The sequence below is a fragment of the Sus scrofa genome, chromosome 6 (assembly GCF_054392235.1).
Source record: "Sus scrofa isolate SSC_HxYL_T2T_F1_AM1 chromosome 6, Sscrofa_HxYL_maternal_Yorkshire_Landrace_v2.0, whole genome shotgun sequence".
In the NCBI taxonomy this organism is placed as follows: domain Eukaryota; kingdom Metazoa; phylum Chordata; class Mammalia; order Artiodactyla; family Suidae; genus Sus; species Sus scrofa.
In genome coordinates this window covers 4,005,583-4,024,657 of record NC_139388.1, presented here as the reverse complement: position 1 = coordinate 4,024,657, position 19,075 = coordinate 4,005,583, and the positions used below count along the sequence as shown (strand labels likewise).

The following is a 19,075-nucleotide window of genomic DNA, read 5'->3' as shown; positions in this document are numbered from 1 at the left end:
TAGGAAGTGGGGTCTCCGGCTGAGTCCAGCCTGGGGGGGAGACCACAGGCCTGGCCAATGGACTGAATGGAACCCACAGGGATGGAGGAGGCACAGGTGGTTGTGGGGTCCCCATGGGGGACCACAGGGAGAGAGGGAAACCTGGGGAGGTGGGAGACCACTGGCAGTTCGGGAAAGCCATCCGATCGAGGCAGGCTCGCTTGACTAAGGTCACCCGGTGGGAGATGGGGTGAGGCAGGCATTCGGATTCGGACCAAGGGCAGGAGTTTGAGGACGCCCCTCAGCTGAGCTGGATGCTGAGGAGGAGCTACGACTCGAGGACAGAGGAAGAGGTGGTCCTTTCCCACCATCACGCCCCTTGGAGGATAAAACCGTACCCTCGGAGCAGAAGCTTCCGAGCCCGCCTGCTTGCATCTCTCACAGGCGTCCTATCCTTTATTTTTATTATTATTATTATTTTTTGTCTTTTTAGGGCCACACCCATGGCATATGGAGGTTCCCAGGGTAGGGGTCGAATCAGAGCTGCCAGCCTACACCACAGCCACAGCAATGCGGGATCCGAGCCGCGTCTGCAACCTACACCACAGCTCATGGCAACACTGGATCCCCAACCCACTGAGCAAGGCCAGGGACTGAACCCGCAACCTTATGGTTCCCAGTTGGACTCGCCAACCACTGCGCCACGACGGGAACTCCGATAGTAAATATTTAAGTCACTGAGTTTGGGGGTAATTTGTTACACGGTAGTAGATAACTGATACAGTCAGCACAGCTTGCCTGTCCTTGAAACCCCATTGCTGTTTCCTCTGTGGGGCCCTCTCAATCTACCAAGCTAATTAGTTCTGTAGAAAGAGGCCATGTCCCCCCCATCAGACCATAAGCCCCTCACGAGCCCTCGCCAAGGCTGCTGCCAACTTGATCTAAGGCAGTCTTTACATCTTCTGAAAAAGCAGCAGAGAAGACAGACAGATGGCCCAAAACACATGAAAAAATGCTCAACATTGCTAATTATTAGAGAAATGCAAATCAAAACTACAATGAGATACCACCTTACACCAGCCAGAATGGCCATCATGAAAAAGTCTACAAATAATAAATCCTGGAGGGGGTGTGGAGAGAAGGAAACCCTCCTACACTGCTGGTGGGAATGTAAACTGGTACAACCACTATGGAGAACAGCATGGAGTTTCCTTAAAAAACTAAAAATTGAACGACCATATGATCCAGCAATCCCACTCCTGGGCATCTATCCAGAGAAAACCGTAACTGGAAAAGATTCATGGCCCCCAGTGTTCAGTACAGCACTATCCACAATAGCCAAGACACGGAAGCAACCTAAATGTCCATCAATGAAGGAGTGGATAGAGAAGATGTGGTACATATATACAATGGAATATTACTCAGCCATGAAAAAGAACAAAATCATGGCATTTGCAGCAACTAGGATGGACCTAGAAATCATCCTGCTAAGTGAAGTCAGTCAGTGAGAGATAAACAGCATATGCTATCACTTACATGTGGAGGCTAAAAACTGGACACAAATGAACGTATTTTCAGAACAGAAACAGATTCAGAGGCTTTGACAAATTTATGGTCACCAAAGGGGACAGGTGAGAGGGGAGAGACTGGGGGTGTGGGATTGGCATAAGCACACTGAGGTCCACGGAATGACTGGGCGACGGGGACCTGCTGTACAGCACAGAGACCTCCACCCAATATTCTCTGATCATCTCTGCGGGAAAGAGAATGGCTGTGTGCACACGTGCACCTCAACCACGCTGGCATACAGCAGAAATGAGCACAACATTCTAAATCAACGTGTCACTAAAACTTGAAAAAAGAAAAAAACAGTGGAGCAGTTTGTTTTTGCCATCTCTGGCAGAAGCCCAGGATGGAAAACAGAGGAAGCCCTCCTGTTGGAGCTGCAGTTGTCGTCAGCCCTTAAGGGTCTCTGGCCGCATGCCAGACACAGCTCAGGGTGTCCAAGAACCACTTCCTCCTTCGGTCTTCACCGCCACCCGTGAGGTGTGACCTCACAGACGGGGAGACTGAGGACCAGAGAGGCTAAGAACTTGCACAGCGGTGAACAGCTGGTGCGAGGTGGGAGCAGGATCTGAACCCAAACCAGACTCTGCCTGACTCAAAAGCTTCTGCTCCTTGTAACTGTGATCCCCCAACACAGACTGTCTGAAAATGACCATATAGTAACTATATTTTGTGTTGGGGTTTATGTTGCAACTTCTCACCTTTGCCCTTGAGCCCCAAAGCAGCCACAGACAATATGTAAATGAGCAGGTGAGGCTGTGTGCCAATAAATCTTTATTTATAAAAACAGGAAGAACAGCCCAAGGGCTGTGGTTTGCCAGTGCCAGCTCTATAACTTCCAGGAGTTGGGGAGTTTGGATCAGGGACACAGCTCATGTCCTAACAGGCTCCAAGGGAACCTCAAAATCAAAAGCCTGCGATTTGCTAAGGACAAAAAAGCCCCACCAAAATCCCCACCCTGGCTGATGCTGGGAAGTGACAGGTGTTCAGGAGGAAATGAACTCAGAGGCCGCACTTGGCCAGCGAGCCGGGGGCCCAGAGGGTGCTCAGTCCCTGCCAGCTGCCTCTAGAATTATCCATGAAGGGCCTCTCACAGAGCCGATTGTTCCTGTGAGCAGAGGGAACCTCCAGCTCACTCTCCAAGGCTCCTTTCCCCGCGAAGAGTCCAAAGTTCCAAAATGAAGAAATGCTCAAGGAGACAAGCCCAGCGCCCGCGTCTGCATTTTAACCTGTTCTGGGAGCTCAGAGACCAAGCGCGCATCCTTCAGCGCGAAGCAGTAAGTCACTAGGTGGGCCCTGAAGAGAGGCTGGAGGAGAGAGGAGGGAGGGGAGGGGAAGAGGGCGGGGCAGAGAGGGGGAGGGAGGGGAGGAGAGCGGGGGAGGGGGCAGGGGGAGGAGGGGGAGGGGAAGGCGGGGCCCAGGACTCCAGCCCCTTTCAACGCCCCTGGGCCGCCCAGCCTCCGAGCAGAGGTGGCTGAGCACGAGGAACAGCTCTCAGGAGATAAAGCCAACTGTGGGGATTAAAAACAAATGCCAACCCTGCCCCAGACAAGAAGCTCATTTGTGCTAAAGCCAGAATTGTTATTTGTTAATTACGTGCCTGTCTTGGGCCATTAAGAACCCATTTCCTGAGGGGAAAGGCTTGGCTGGGATTGGGGGGGGGGCAGGCCCCGAGGGAGGAGGCTGGGAGCCCATCCTCCACACCTCAGAGCCAGCAAAGATTTCAATTTTGGTTTTTGTGGTTGTTTTGGCCAGGCCCATGGCATGCAAAAGTTCCTGAGCCAGGGACTGAACCCACACCACAGCAGTGACGGGAGCCATGGCAATGACAACGCTGCGTCCTTAACCCCTAGGCCACCAGGGAACTCCCAGATTTTGATTTGGGAGGTGACAGGGAGCTTGTGCAGGGAGCCTTCCGGGCTGGGGGCTGTCACCCACCTAGACCAAGCTCTGCTCTGGGGCACATGTGGTGTCACGTGGCGTCAGGCAGACGTCTTCTGAAACCTGGTTTTGCCCTTACCCAGGGTATATGGTTTTCCATCCTGGCATCTTGGGAAGTTTAAAAATATCCTGGAGTGGGGGGGAGGACCCTCCCCCTTGAGAAGCTTTATTTCACTGCTTTGCCTGGCCACTAGGACTTAGAAAAGCTCCTGAGTGAGTCTAAGCCAGGGCTGAGACGCCCCAAGCTGGGGCTCCTGTGCTCTCCTCTCCGAGCCTCAGCATCCCCCGCTAGAAAGATGGAACCATGACACCAATCTTTTTTTTTTTTTTTTTTTTTGGTCTTTTTAGGGTTGCATCTGCGGAGGTTCCCAGGCTAGGGATCAAATTGGAGCTGCAGCTGCCAGCCTTCACCACATCAACACCAGATCCAAGCCCCATCTGCAACCTACACCACAGGTCACAACAACGCCAGATCCTTTAACCCACTGAGTGAGGCCAGGGATCAAATCTGCATCCTCATGGATACGAGTCGGGTTCTTAACGCACTGAGCCACAGCAGGAACTCTAGTATGATACCAATCTTGTAGAAAGGAAATACCGGGTGTACGGCATGGGGCTGCCCAGCTGGCGGGGGCCCGGGGATGAGTACTGGGGGGAGGTGAGGCTGCTGCCACCTCCCACGGGGACCAGCCGCCTTGTCTTAAGCATCCCCGTGCCAGGCCCTGGGTGAGTTCACCATTTCCACTGCAGCATGAGTCCTCATACCATCCCTCAGGGCCGATGCTAGGGTCATGGCCACTCCCCAGTGAGAACACGTTTGGAGAAGGGAGGTGACGTGGGCACACAGAGGCCAGGTGGCTACAGGCCTGAGCACCCACTTCATTCCTTCTGGTATCATTCACCACTGCTCAGAAGCCCTGAGCCAGGCCTGTCCTCCATTCAGGATGCCCCAGGCACTGGGGACTTGGCACCATTCCCGGCCCCCAGGCCATCTAGAGGCCACAGCCACACCCGGCTGGAGCCTAGAGCAGGTGCGGCTCCTCTGCAGGCATCGTGGCTCAAGGCCGCCCTCTGCTGGTTCTTATAAAAATGGCGCTCGATCCGCACCCCGGTACCAGCTTGCAATCCCCGCCTGGGACCATGTCCCTGGGACCACGTGCACTCTTTCCCCAGGCACCGTCACACACGGTGGCCCTGCTGGGCCCGCAGTGCAGTGGGAGGCCCGAACGTACACCTGGGCGTCAATCCACCCGGCAGCGGCTCCACTTCTCCAGGCCTCGATTCCTCCCTCGCCTGCAAAATTGGGGTGGTTAATAGTTCCCACCTGCAGGGGGCGCTGAGAGGCTTCAGAGCCACACTTGAAGTCCTCACTGCGACTTCATTAGGTGCATTTTGCAGGTGAGGAAGCCACCTGGCCGGCCTTGCAGCACAGGCTCAGTAAATGCCAGGCGTTATTAATAGCATAGACTCTAACCTTAGCGCGTGTTCACCGATTCAGCCAGTTCCGAGCATCTACTGAGTGCAGGTGTCATTCCTGCAGTCACAGCGCCAGGGGGTTCAACACTGCTGTGGAGTGACTCTGACGAGAGGCCTCTGGTTCCACCCTAACACCCGGAGACACTTTTCCTCATCGGGTTGGGAGGGCCACGGGCTCAGCAAGGAGGACAAACTGAATCCGACCCTCAGTCCTGCTTTGCCTCCGGGACTCCGCCAGCCCCGCCTGTCCACCTGCAGGGTGAGGGGATTCTCCCTGCCCCCCCAGCACAGCGCCGGGCCCAGGCAACAGGCACCTATTGTGCACCTACTGCGTGCTGGGCATCCTCCCAGGTGCTGGGGACGCAGCAGAGACCAAGACAGTCTCATCGCACGTTTCTCCGCTGCTCCCCCCACACACCGCCTGCCTTCACCTCGTGCTTCTGACCCCAGCAGCAAACTGGGACACCCCCCCCCCAAAGTACAGAAAAGACTGGAAAAAAATAACAGGGAGGGTCCCCTGTGAGCCATGCCATTGTCGGGAGGGGCCCACGCTCCTGAGCTGTGAGGACAGTGAGCTGAGAGGCTGGGGGCTGTGTGGGCACTTTGCAGGCATCCAAATGGTCCGCCCAAGGAGGCCCATCTTCCAGACGGGTACACTGAGGCACAGGGAAGTCACAGGGGAGGTGACTCAGGGACTAGAAAGCCAATGCCTTCCAGAGTCTGAGTCAGTGATGGGAGGAGGAAGGAGCAGACAGTGGGAGGAGCAGCACGAAGGAGGGAGGTGGGAGGGGGTCAGAAAAGGCTTCCCGGAGGGGGCTGATTGAGAGCGTCGGGAGGGAGGGCGTGGGCAGCCTTGGCACACACAAAGGCCCTGGGGCCGGGCGGAGTCTGGGTGAGGCCGACACTAATTCCTCGAAGATGACCAGGTGACTGGATTTAGGGCACGTCTTTCAAAAACAAACTGACAAATGCCTCCGAGGGTTCCAGATGCACTTCATCTTTTTTTTTTTTTTTTTTCTCCTAAATTCCAATTAAGGCGGAAAGCCTTACATTATTAGGAATGAGGCCAGGGCGGGTGGGGGGTTTTACCTTTTCGAGGCAGCCTGGGACCAATGGAGACGGCAGGGGATGTTTTAAATCTCTTTTTAATTAAGGAAAAAGCCCCAGCTTGCGTCAGGGATGAGCTGTTGCAGAGAACCCGGGAGGAGGAGCCACAGAGAGGCGGGGAAGCATCCACCTCCCCGGCTAGGCAGCAGCCGCAGTCTGGCCTCCCGGCCAGCCCTGCCAGGTCCTAACACTCGCCCCTCGGGGGCCTCTGGGACCCCAGCCATGCAGCAAGGGCTCCTCCCCTGCCTTTCCTGGGCCGTGGGCGAGCCCTGCTCCTGGCCCTCAGAGGATGACTGAGAGCTGAGGTTCAAGAGCATCTGCAAAGCCCTTGGCACCTGCCTGGCCAAGGGTCAGCCATGGGCCTGGGCGTGGGCACAGCTGATGCTGGGGCTGGACTCTTCTTGGGTGTGTGGGGGGGTGTCCTGTGCATTGGAGGGTGTGAGCAGGTCCCTGGCCTCTAGATGCTGTAGCTCCCACCATCTGTGACAACACAAAATGTCTCCAGAGATTGCCAAGTGTCCCCTGTGGGTAGGGCTGGCTGCCAGATGAGATTCAGGACTTTCGGTCTAAGTATAGCCCATGCTATCTATGGGACATACTTATCCTAGGCAATTACCCTTGTTTATTTGAAATTCGCTGGTAACTGGGGATCCTGTTTTAGCATTTTTTTTCCTTCCTAAATCTGGCAACTTTACCTGGGGAGAGGCAAGATCCCCCAGAGCTGAGAAGCACGGTCAGAGCCCTTACTGAGACAATACTGGGCATTTCAGAGCAGGTGCTGGGAGCTGCTGGTTTCCCCTGTCCCCACCTGTGTGGCTGGAGCCATGGGAAGGCGCTTCAGGATGGCCCGAGCCAGAGGGACTGGCCTCCCCAGCCTGCCCTCTGCCAGCTGTGCAGCCTGAGCCAGGTCCTTACCGTGTCTGAGCCTCTGTTTCCTCAGGGGCAGCGGAGCTACGTGTGATGGGCCTCTTGCCGGAATAAGGATTCGAACCCTCACCCTAGATTCCAACCCCTAACCTGCAGCACATGTGACGTCAGGAAGGTGTCTGGGGCAGCCTGGCCGACAGCAGGTGCATCGTGGGGCGATATCGTTAGGGCTGTTACTGCTGCTATTAATAGTTACTAGGGCTCCTAACCGAACCTCGCTGTTACTACAATTAAGCCAGTAGATTCCAGTTAGTCCCAGAGGAAGGAGGTGAGTGAGTACACTGGGCACCTGCCTGGCCATCCTGAGTAAACTGGGCAGCTCCTGAGGGAGCCTGGGCCCTGAAGACAGGGATATGTCCACTCAGAGACTGAAGACTGGGAGGCAACAATGGCCACCACCAGGCAGGTGCTGGGAGAGAGGGGGGAGCAGGCTGATTTTTTACTGCATATTCTTGTGCGGGTTTTACATTCTGTACCATGAAGATACACATCCCTCCCCCCCAAAAAAAGAGACATAAAACATTTTCTGAGGAGGTGCTGACAAATTTAGGAGGTGGAATGGAACAAAGGGGAAGGTGCAGAATGCTGCCGCAGGAGAGGGCTGATCAAGGTGACAAGCTGAGACAGTAAAAAGGCAGTGACGGGGCCAGGGGGAGAATTCAGCGCACAGGCCTGGAGAGGCAGGAAGGGACTGAGAATACCCCCAAGAGTGGTCTTTCTCCCCTGAAGCACTCAGGAGCGGGGCCCAGTGTGTGGTCACAGAGGTCCGGGGAAGCCAGGAGCCAACCCCACCGCATCCGGGGAACAGGATCAAGCCGATCTCCGCAGGTCATCAGCTGGAAGAGACTCAAGGCCACCTGAGTCCTGCTCTCACCTCACTCCCCAGCCACCCAGCTCTCTTGGCACTGATCTTGGGCACTGCAAGGCCTGCGAGGCAGAAGCAGAAAGATGCAGGGGGTGGGGGTGGGGGTGCGGGGAGGGCCAGTCAGAGGTGGACGTGGGGGCAGCATGGCCCTGGCCCCGGGGTCATGCCTGAACCCTCACCATGAAGCCTTAGGAACCACTGGAGTTCCCGTCTTGGCGCAGTGGTTAACGAATCCGACTAGGAACCATGAGGTTGCAGGTTCGATCTCTGCCCTTGCTCAGTGGGTTAAGGATCCGGCATTGCCGTGAGCTGTGGTGTAGGTCGCAGACACGGCTCGGATCCTGTGTTGCTGTGGCTCTGGTGTAGGCCGGCGGCTACAGCTCTGATTAGACCCCTAGCCTGGGAACCTCCATGTGCCGCAGGAGCAGCCCTAGAAAAGGCACAAAGACAAAAAAAAAAAAAAAAAAAGAAAAAAAAAAGAAACCACACCCCAGGAAGAAGAGAATTCCAGGGGTCCGGGAGGATCCGCCGGAACCAGGCCTCCTCAGCCTCTGCGTCCCATTCTCGCTGCGTGACCTGGGGCTGGGGCTTTACCACCAATGCCTTGGTTTCCCCACCTGAACCCCGGCAGGGAGCCAGTCTCCTCGAAGCCTTGCTGGGCAGATGACAGGAGATACTGGGCGGAGCAGGGGGGGTGGGCAGGAGCTGCACCTGACCCCTCCCGGGGGAGGGAGGGAGGCGCCAAGGTGCCCCCGCCAATCAGCGGTCCTGGGGGGCTCTCCACACCTTAAAGTCAAGAGACTGTTCCTTCCACCCATATTTATTGTGTCCCTACTGCGTGCGGACCCAAAGCCAGGAAGGGGACTCCGCGGTCAGCAAGGCAGCGTGGTTCTGGGCTGTGGAGCCGGGACAGTCAGGAGGCAGGAACGTAGATCAGGGCGCCCCGTTAGGGAGCACACGGCTCCCCCACCTGCTGAGACAGGCCCTCCCTCCTTCCGGGCACAGCAGGTGCCGGGTTTAGCTTAAGCCTGAGCGGGGCTAAATCCCGCTGTGAGCCAGGAGGGCTGTCAGCTCGCCCCTGGGGGGGCAGCAAAGGCAGCCCCATCTGCTTAGCGCTGGAAACAGGCTTTGACGGCCCACCACTCCTCCGAGGAGGCTGGGGGTCTCAACGCCACGCCCCCCCTCCCCCCAGTCCCCCATCTCCTGAGCAGAGAGATCTGTTCAGAAGGGGCCAGAAAGAGTCCTGGACTAAAGCCTGCATCCCTGAAGCCCAGCTAAGCTAACTTGGTCCTTGTCACTTCAGGCCGTCAGTGTGCACTCCAGGCCTGGCTGGAAAGCGAGGACGGGGGCCCAGACCATGCTTCTCACCCCGGGCCGCACAGGACAATCACCTCCGACGCGCTTCATCACACCCAAATGCCTGCCCCGGGCATCGAGCCCCGGCTGCCCCTTCCTGAACACCTTGCGGGTGGTTCTCATGTGCAGTGGAGGCTGAGGCCCGTGGCCTGGAATGATCCCAGGGCTCCCCGAACTCTTAAATTCTCGATACCACACCTCCGTTCCCATGGCCCTGCCTGTCCCCGTGACCTCAGCTCCTCCTGCTTGGCCCCTGCCCCTCGCCGGCCATTTCAGCCACACTCTCGCCTCCTTGCTGCTCATCAGCTCACCAAGCTTGGTCCTGTCTCAGGGCCTTTGCACCTGCTGTTGCCTCTGCCTGGAACTCTGTTCCCTGCATTTGAGCTGGCTTCAGTGTGGGCACTGAGAGAGGCCCTCTCCCGCCTCAAGCCACTCAGCGGCCCCTCTCCGTTGCAGCTCTCACCACCACATCTACCGCACGTGCACACACTCGTTTCTGTCTCCTGCGTGGGGACAGAGGCGCTGTGCCGTTGGCTGCCGTGTCCCCTGGGCCCAGCGCAGTGCTCAGCACTGAGCAGGTGGTCAGTGACTGCCAAACGAACGAAAGGCGGCACAGGGACGCGGCTCTGGTCTGGGCCTGACCCCAGGGGAAGGGAGCCCCTGCTGTGTGTCAGGCTCTGTTCTAGGGGGCGCAGGGGTGGGCAGAGGAGACAGAAATGCCTGCCTGCTGGCAGTGGCACTGCTGGACAGTGAGGTGAGGGGGCCCCCCAGATCCCCAGGGGCAGGAAGCCCCAGCCCATTTCACAGATGCAAACACTAAAGCTTGGGACACTAGGACATCTGGCCTTGGCCATTTTCTACCTCGGGGTGGACCCCCCCACATCCCTTCCCTTCAAAGGTATGAAGCCCCCGGTGTGTTCCAAAACCTGCTCAAGATGTGTTAGCCAAACAAATGCCTTTGCCCCCTCCTTCTGGGGGGCTCCTGCCCCGCCCCCTGCCACCCCATCCAGCAGGGCCAGTCCTTGCCTCGCCCACCTGCTGTTCTTCAACCCCCACCCCCCAAAACACCTTCCTGCTTCTGGCCTTTGCCCATGCAGGGCCCGCAGCCAGGAGTGCTGTCCCCTTCCCCTCCCCAGCCCCGGCCAGCGGCCAGGCGGCGGGCTCCCGTCCTAGCCCAGGGCAGCCTCACTCGCCCAGAAGCCCTGTCCTGGCCATGGGGTGGCGCACGGTGGGGGTGCAGTCAACGCCTGCGTGATGAACACGCTCGCGACCAGCTCTGGACCCGGCTGCGGGGCTGCTGGAACCATGTTCTCCTGCTCGAATGGGGTGATGTGGGGCTAGTCTTGGGCCTCCAAATACCAATCAGAAAGATGGGCATCGCCACTGCCAGCTCCCAACAGCCCCTCACCAAAACCTGAGGCACAGGGAGCAGAGGCTCTGAGCCCCGGGAGGGGGCCAGGAAAGACGCCTGGCAGTCAGAGGTCCCCGCGCCCGGGAGCCTGGGGGGCTGCACCTGTGTCCTCCTCGTGCCCGCGGTCACCTCATCACATACTTCAAGGAAGAGACGACAAACGCACCAACGTCAGCCAAACCCCTTGGAAGGGGGGTCCTTCCAAGCCCTGGCCAGTCCTCCGCAGAGAGGTCACGGTCACAAAGACAGGCACTTCTGAGAAAGTGGCCGGGCCCCGAGGGGACAACTAAATACGAGGCGGGGGCCTGGGATGGGACTCGGCCGCAAAACAAGGGCATCAGGAAAAGACCAGGACATCAGGATCGAGCAGGGACTTGAGTTAAAATAACATGTGTGGGGGTTCCCGTCGTGGCTCAGCGGTTAGCAAACCCGACTAGCATCTGTGAGGATGCGGGTTCGATCCCTGGCCTCGCTCAGTGGGTTAAGGATCCGGTGTGGCCACGAGCTGTGGTGTAGGTCACAGACGCAGCTCGGATCCTGCGTTGCTGTGGCTGTGGGGGAGGCCGGCAGCTGCAGCTCTGACATGACCCCTAGCCTGGGAACCTCCATATGCCGCAGGGGCGGCCCTGAAAAGACAAAAAGAAAATAATCAAAAATAAAAAATAACACGTCTGTAGTGATCCACTGACTGTAATAAGCAGGCCACACTAAACTAAGACATAGCTACGGGGAAAGCTGGCTGTAGGGTGTGTACAAACCACGTAGTGTTTTCACTATTTTTTCTATAAATCTAAAATTATTCTAAAAAATAGTCTATTCAACAAACGAACCAGCCGTCAGACCAGGACAAAGTCTCCAGCTCCTGGCCCTTTCCTGCCTGGCCCCAGAAGGACAGTCCCCTGGGCCCAGCCCCATCCTCAGGATCCCGTCGCCATGGTGACACGGGCGTGGGCTGGGGCTGCAGCTAGCATCCTCTGGGGAACCCCAGAGCCCACCGTGGGCCCCGAGGCAGTCCCGAGGGGAAAGCCCATCCCCCACTTTAACCTCCCTCTGCTGAGGTCCCCACCCAGCTGGAGCTGCCTCCAGAGCGGAAGGCGGGAGGGCCGGGAAACGCTGGGCACCCTCTCCCGTGCTCCTCTCAGATGACGCCTGCCACCAGCCCAGGAGACACGACCACTCATCACTCCACTTTACAGATGGCGACACTGCGGCTCGGGCACATGCACTGACTGCGGGGGGTCGGGGGCACAGCTGGGATCTGCACCTGGATCCTTCCAATTCCAGAGCGATGTCACCAGCGGGGCTCAACCTTGGGCAGGTCCTGGAATCTCTCAGTGGGTACGTTAAAAACCCCCAGAGTTTCTGACTCAGCAGGTCTGGGTGGGTCTGGAGAATTCTCACCTCTGCCTGGCTCCCAGGTGAGGCTGAAGCTGCAGGGCTGGGGACCCCCGCAGAAAAGCACACGGTCCCAGGCAGTGCCACCGCTGGGGACCAGGGCGCAAAGAACCACTCACCCTCCCTGCCTCCTGAGCCAAACCCCTCCTGACCTATTGCCGCCGCCGCTGGGGGGAGCTCCCCTGTGCTCGGGCCCCCACATCTGTAAGGCTACCCATGTCACCCAGCTATAGTGATGCTGAGATAAGCAAATCGGGGAGCAGGGCCTGGATGACAGATTCGCCCCGTGCGTGCCAGTCCTCTCATGGGGAGGCACCGGGGAACCGCGCTCTGGCCAGGGGACCATCACCACAAGTCACAGCCCTACGGCCAGGCCCTTGAGCACAAGGACTGCCCCCCCAACCCCCCCAGAGGGTCCCACTGTGCCTGTTCTCCTCTGGAACCAGAAACAAAAGGACTCTGGCACAGCTGTGCTCCTCTCTCTGCTGTCACCCTCTCTGATCTCCCTCCCACCTGGGGCTGAGACTTTATAGCCAGACAGGCAGTAAGCACGTTCCAGAAATGAGACAGAGAGGTATGTTCCCGTCCTGCGTGCGGGAGGCCCAGAGGTACCGTGACCTGTGGTGGGCGGAGCAGAGATTCCCCCCAAATTCATGGCCACCCTGAACTTCAGAATGTGACCTCCCTTGGAAACAAGGTCTTTGCAGATGTAATTGGTTCAGGATCTTGTGACACAAGCATCCTGGATTTAAGACGGGCTCTAAGGCCAAAGACCGAAGACTAAGGAGCGAGAGGCATGTCCGCTGTGGTGCAGTGGGCTGAGAATCCAACTGCATCCACTCGGGTCACTGCGGACCGTGGGTTCGATCCCTGGCCCTGCGCAGTGCGTTAAAGCAACTTCATTGAGGCAGCTAGGTCGTAGCTGAAGCTCGGATTCAATCACTGGCCGGGGAACTTTATGCCGTGCGTGTGCGCGTGTGTACGCAGTGGGTCTGGTGATTTAAAAAAAAGATTAAAGAGAGAGAGATCTTTCTCTTCTTTTGGCCACGCCCATGGCATGCGGAAGTTCCTGGGCCAGGGACTGAACCCAAGCCACAGCGTGACCTGAGGCACAGCCGCGACAATGCCGGATCCCTAACCCACTGAGCCACCAGGGAACTCCAGAGAGGTCTTCTGAAAAAGCCTGCAGCAAACACAGGGAAGGCTGTGTGAAGACGGAGGCAGCCTGGAGGGAGGTGGCCACAGCCAAGGATGCCCGGGCCCCGCAGGAACTGGAAGAGGCAGGAAGGACCCTCCCTGAGGCCCCGGACGGAGCCTGGCCCTGCGGACACTCTGACTGCAGACCTTTGGCCTCAAGAACGGTGAGAAGCTAGACTTCTGTGGTTTTAAGCCCCCTGGTTTGGGGTCAGCTGTTGCACTGGCTCTAGGAAACGAAGACGCCAGGTTCCAGGGATAACGTGGAGATATAGGAGCTCACGTGGATCAAGGTTCTGGCTGCAGAGGTTACTTCCCATGTTGAATTAAAAAGCTTTCCTCTGACGAGGCCTCTGGGACCAGCCTGCCTGGCTTCGAATCCCACCTAGGTCCCAGCTGCGAGACCCAGGCAACCGCACTGCCTGTCTGCCCCTCCACTTCCTCACCCAGAAACTGGGCATCCCAGAGCGCCCCCCGATGGAGGGAGGGAGGGAGGGGGAGGAGGTCCTGCCCGGGCCAGGCCCCCAGCAAGAGTCGACCGTTTCTTCTGGGTATTTGACCAGGACATTCTGATTTCTGGAATTCATCCCAAAGAAATAACAGCTGTAGAAACTCTGAACACGAAGATGTTCAAAACGACATTACTGGTAAGAAGGACGTGTGGGAAACCAGCCCGAGGCCTGCTCTTGGCGGCACCAGACACAGGCGTCGAGAAGCGTGAGGCTGGTACGCCTGGGGAAGCGCAGCAAAGCGCCCAGACAGGAAATAAAAAATCAACGCAGGAGATCCTATCACGGCGCTGTGGAGACGAATCCGACTGGGAACCATGAGGAGGTGGGTTCGATCCCTGGCCTCACCCAGTGGGTTAAGGATCCAGCGTGGCCGTGAGCTGTGGTGTAGGTCACAGACGCAGATCGGATCCGGCGTGGCTGTGGCTGTGGTGGAGGCCGGTGGCTGCAGCTCTGATTCGACTCCTAGCCTGGGAACCTCCATATGCCGCGGGAGCGGCCCTAAAAAGCAAAAAAAAAACAAAACCAAAAACCGATGGTACACAGACCTCCACGTCCCAGCGCTGACAACCAAGTGAAACCACACGTGCGGGCAGCGTGAGGGGAGGGATGTGTGCAGCCGTGAATGTCGCAGGGCTTGGGGACTCAGCCCCCTGCTGTCCCCGTCTGTGGTGTGTCCCCTAAGAACGAAGCTCCGCGGAGGAGGGCGGCCCGGGGGCCCCTGGGCTGTGGGCCTGGGTCGTCCTGGTTAAGCGCGTGCGGGGTGGCGGGGGGGGGGGTCCTACACCCTGCCCCACGCCCCATGCCCTGGGTCACACCCAAGCCTGTGCTGCCCTCCAGAGGCCAAGGCCAGGTGGGGCTGGGGGTGGGACAGGGCGGGGGGCTGGCCGCCAGAGAGCCAGCGATGAACCACACACTGGCTCCGCTCCCCCGGGGCCGGGCCAGGAAGGCGGCCCTTTTCCAAGCTCCCCGCCGTGCCCCACGGTGGTCCCAATGGCCACTGTTACTAAATCTACAGATAAAAGCTGGAGGGGGTGCAGAAAGGGGACCCTCCCGCCCTGCCGGGGGGAAGGTAAGTTGGTACCACCGCCACGGAGAACTGGATGGAAGTTCCTCAGAAAATGAAACACAGAAGGACCATGTGAGCCAGCAGTCCCGCTCCTGGGCATCTATCCGGACGAAACTCTAATTCAAAAAGATACCCGCGCCCCCATGCTCACAGCAGCGCTATTCACGACAGCCCGGACACGGAAGCCACCTCAAGGTCCTATCAACACCTGTGGGTTGGGAAGACGTGGTGCATAAACAAGATGGAACAACAACTAAAAAGGGAAGCTCCCGTCCTGGCTCAGCAGTAATGAACCCGACTAGACACCACAAGGATGTGGGTTTGATCCCTGGCCTCGCTCAGTGGGTTAAGGATCTGACCTGGCTGTGGCTGTGGTATAGGCTGGCAGCTGCAGCTCCGATTCTCCCCCTAGCCTGGGAACTTCCATTTGCTGCGGGTGTGACCCTAAAAAGACAAACAAAAACAAAAACAAAAACAAAAACAAACCTACTCAGCCATAAAAAGAAGGAAATGGTGCCACTCACAGCAATATGGACACAACTGGAGATTCGGATACCAAGTGAAATAAGTCAGAGAGAGAAAGACAAACACCACAGGATATCACTTACACGTGGAATCCAAAACAGGGCACAAATGAACCTACGTACGAAACAGAAACAGACTCACAGACAGAAACAACAGACGCATAGTTGCCAAGGGGAGAGGGGAGGGACTGGGAGTTTGGGGTTAGTAGATGGAAACTATATTACACTTAGAATGGAGAGGAGTTCCCGCTGTGGCTCAGCAGAAATGAACCCGACCAGTATCTATGAGGTTGCAGGTTCGATCCCTGGCCTTGCCCAGTGGGTTCAGGATCTGGCGTCGCTGTGAGCTGCGGTGTAGGTCGCAGACATGGCTCGGATCCTGCGTTGCCGTGGCTGTGGTGTAGGCTGGCAGCTGCAGCTCTGATTCGACCTCTAGCCTGGGAACTTCGGTATGCCGCAGGTGCAACCCCCCCAAAAAAAGGAATGGATAAACACAACGAGGTGCTGCTGTACAGCACAGGGAACTAGATGCAGTGTCTTGGGAGTGACCATGACGGAAGATAAGAAAGAGAATGCCTGTATACACGTATGTCTGGGTCTCTTTGCTGTGCAGCAGCAACTGGTACAACAGTGTCAATCAGCTCTACTTTAGCAAAAAATCAAACTGCAATCCTGAAAAAATTAAATTAAATTAAATAAAAGCTCCCAGCTCAGAAACACTCAGCTTCAATCCGGCAGGCAGGGCGATGGGGTGGGGGTGGGGGTCGCCCAGGGGCCCTCAGCAGCATAGCTCCCGGGTCTCCTCCCCTGGCTGAGCCTCTAGCCTCAGGCTGGAAGGTCGGGGGCCCCCAGATCTCCTCGGGGTCCTGGCTAGTCCTGACTCAACAGCCAAACGTGGAAGCAGCCCGGTGTCTGTCGAGGGGGGAACAGATCCAACAAACACGGTCTACACTCGAGGAAAGGATCTTCTGGCACCTGCCACAGCAGGGAAGAGCCTCGAGACCCTGGCGCTGAGTGAGGTGCGTCCGACACAAAGGACAGAAGCTGAGGACTCCACTCAGGTGAGGCCCCAGAGCGGGCAGATTCAGAGACAGAAAGGGGGTGCCGGGTGTCAGGGCTGCAGGAAGGGGGAGGGGAGTCAGTGTTTCGTGGGGACAGAGTCTCAGTGGGAGAAGACGGAAACTTCTGGAGACGGAGGTTGGTGGTGGTTGCACCACCCCGAACGCATATAATGTCACTGAATTGCACGCTTAAAACGGCTAAGCTGGCAAGTATTGTGTTGTGTCTCTTTCACTACAATTCAAAACCAACACAAAAAGCCTACGTGCCGCACGCACCCAGCACTGGGGCAGCCCGCAACCGAGTCCAAGGGAAGAGGGTCCTTGAGCTCCACGGGCTCGGTCTCGGATCAGCCACAGGCCCTGACCCTCCTGAAGGTCCCTTCCAGGGGGACCAGGGCTCCCTGCTGCCCGAGGTCTTGGGGGAGTCGGTCCATCCAGAGGCCCCGCCCCCCTGAGGGCCACTCCCCTGGAGCTCACTCATCCCGGCCCGGCCAGGTCCCCCATCCTGGGGAGGTGCCCTGGCAGAAGGAGGGAGCGGGGTGCAGGCCTGAGTGGCAGGAGGGGAGTCAGGGCTGGTGGCATGCTGCTGCACACGGGCGAGGGGATTTCAGGGGGGAGAATGCGGCGGGGGAGCACGTGTCACTAAATACCGGGCCGAGGGAAGAGGCCTCCCTGCAGGCCATGTGGGTCTGAGGGGCTCCGGGGGCCCCAGATGCTGGACGGAAGGTCCAAGCACGAGACAGAGGTCTGGCTGCCTCTGCCCACACTTACAACACCTCCCAGGGATTCTGTCTCCTCGGAGAAGCTTCTCTCCTGGTCTTTCCCTCTCCCAGCCCTCCTTCCCCAGGAGCCAGCAGGTGGCACAGCCCATCTGGGTGTGATAACACGCCCCCGGGTAGACGGCAAACACCCTCCATCCCATTGCGTGCCTGGCACCTTCCTCCAGGGCCCGGACCGCCACAGGCTGCGGTGAACCCCTCTCAGGGGGCAACCGAAACATGGGGGGCACTGCCCCGTACCCTTGTCGCCCAGGCTTGGGGAAAGGAAGGCCTGGAGGTGTGCTCAGTCAGCACGCACTTACCTGGCGCCTACTGTATACAGGTGCTGACCTTGATGGCCCGGTCTCCTCTGCCCCCTGGGCAGCAACCCTGGGTCTTGGGGTCTCCCTCCCTCTGCCTCGCCCCTACTCCCCATAGGAGCCGGAGGGGAGAGCCGCGCGCGCTTACCTTTCAGGCAGGTCAGCTTGAGCCCCATGTCGGCGCCTCTGCAGCCTGGGAGAGAGGAGAGGCTTGTTTTGCATCGGCCACGCGTGGCCAGGCCCCCACCCCGGCCCAGGGCACAACAGGAAGGAGTGGCGGAGGGAAACCGCAGCCCACGAGGTCACGGCGCCTGCAGACTAGTCCTGGGCTGCATTTGCTGTGCGCTGAGTGGAAAAACTGTGAGGCGCCTCAAAAGCCAAATATACCAGAGGAGGCCCCGTGCGGCGGCCGGGCTGGCGAGGCTGCAGGTGAGGGCTGACGGGGCCCCTGACCTTGAGGGGCTGCAGAGCATGGCAGGCTTTAGGGATGAGAGGGCCCTGGGTGGGGGAGGAGGGGTGGGCTACAGGGTGGCCCTGAGCACAGGCCACGGGGGTCGCCACCGTCCCCTGCAAGATGGAGCACCCTGGCCTTCCCAGGAGCTGATGAATAAATGAATGAATGGGGGCAGCAGCTGGCAGGGCTCGTGATGCTCAACCCTCGCTCACAACCCCCAGAGGCACGATCGCCTCTTGACAGATGTGGAAACCAAGGCTCCGAGAGGGGGCGGCAGCCGCCTGCGGCCACCCAGCTTACTAGGAGTGGAGCTCCAACCCACCCGCCCCACAGGGTGAGGCTCTGCAGGCTCCTGTCGACACTCGGAGGCTCCTCGGGTCTCTGAGAGGCCCAGGGGAGGGATGGCTTCCCTCCCAGGAGACCCCTGTGTGCAGGCCGGCAGGGGGCGGCACGAAGTGTGGCCGTGGCCTGTGTCCAGCCTGGCGGCCCTGGCAGTCAGCTCTGGTTCTGCCAACTGTTCTTCCCGCCTCTTCCATTCCTCAGGCTCAGACCTCCCAGCCCCCTTCCCATTGCCCTGAACACAGCTCTTGCTTCTGTTCGCAGAGGACCCAACACAGGCGGATGGATACAAGGCCAAATAGGGTCCACACCCGCTCAGAGGCTGGTGACCCAGGGGAAGCTGACGGAGGCCAGGAGCACAGAGGAGGGTCCCTGCTCCAGCCTGGGAGACCTGGGGCCTACCTCCACAAAGCCAGGCGGGAGCAGGCCAAGCGGGAAACAGCCTCCCAGGTGGCAGGAACAAAATGTGCAAAGGCTCAGAGGACAAGAGGGGGTGTGGCCCATGGGCGGAACCAGAGGGGGTGTTGGGGCAGGAACGTTCCACAGAAGGGCCAAAGCTGAGCTGGACCGCGAGGTCTCTGGAGGCTGGGGATGAAGTTCGGAGGTTATTCTGAGCTCCCGTAGGAGTGTCTGCCTTCTAGGGGCTGGTTAGGCCGAGACCCCTGGGGCACCCCAGGAACTTGTCAGCCATACAGCATCTCAGCGCCACCTGGACCCTGGCCATCCGTGTGTCTGTCATGTGAGAGCAGCTCTGCTCCAGGCAGAAACTGGGGCCTGAGGGCTGCAGACAGCTAGGCAGTGAGGGTGCAGAGAGAGAAGCTGCT

The 19,075-nt window shown here is 58.5% G+C and overlaps 1 protein-coding gene across 4 annotated transcripts in view; it reads right to left on the bottom strand.

Moving 5' to 3' along the window:
- The window catches only part of CLMB (calcimembrin), a 55,630-nt gene that overhangs the window by 6,146 nt on the left and 30,409 nt on the right, over positions 1–19,075 (bottom strand). For all 4 annotated transcript variants that reach the window (XM_084959407.1, XM_084959408.1, XM_084959409.1 and 1 more), the window contains one exon: positions 17,607–17,651. In XM_084959407.1, coding sequence (XP_084815533.1) covers positions 17,607–17,634 — 28 coding nt within the window. In that variant the 5' untranslated portion in view covers positions 17,635–17,651. The remainder of the gene's footprint in view (positions 1–17,606; positions 17,652–19,075) is intronic.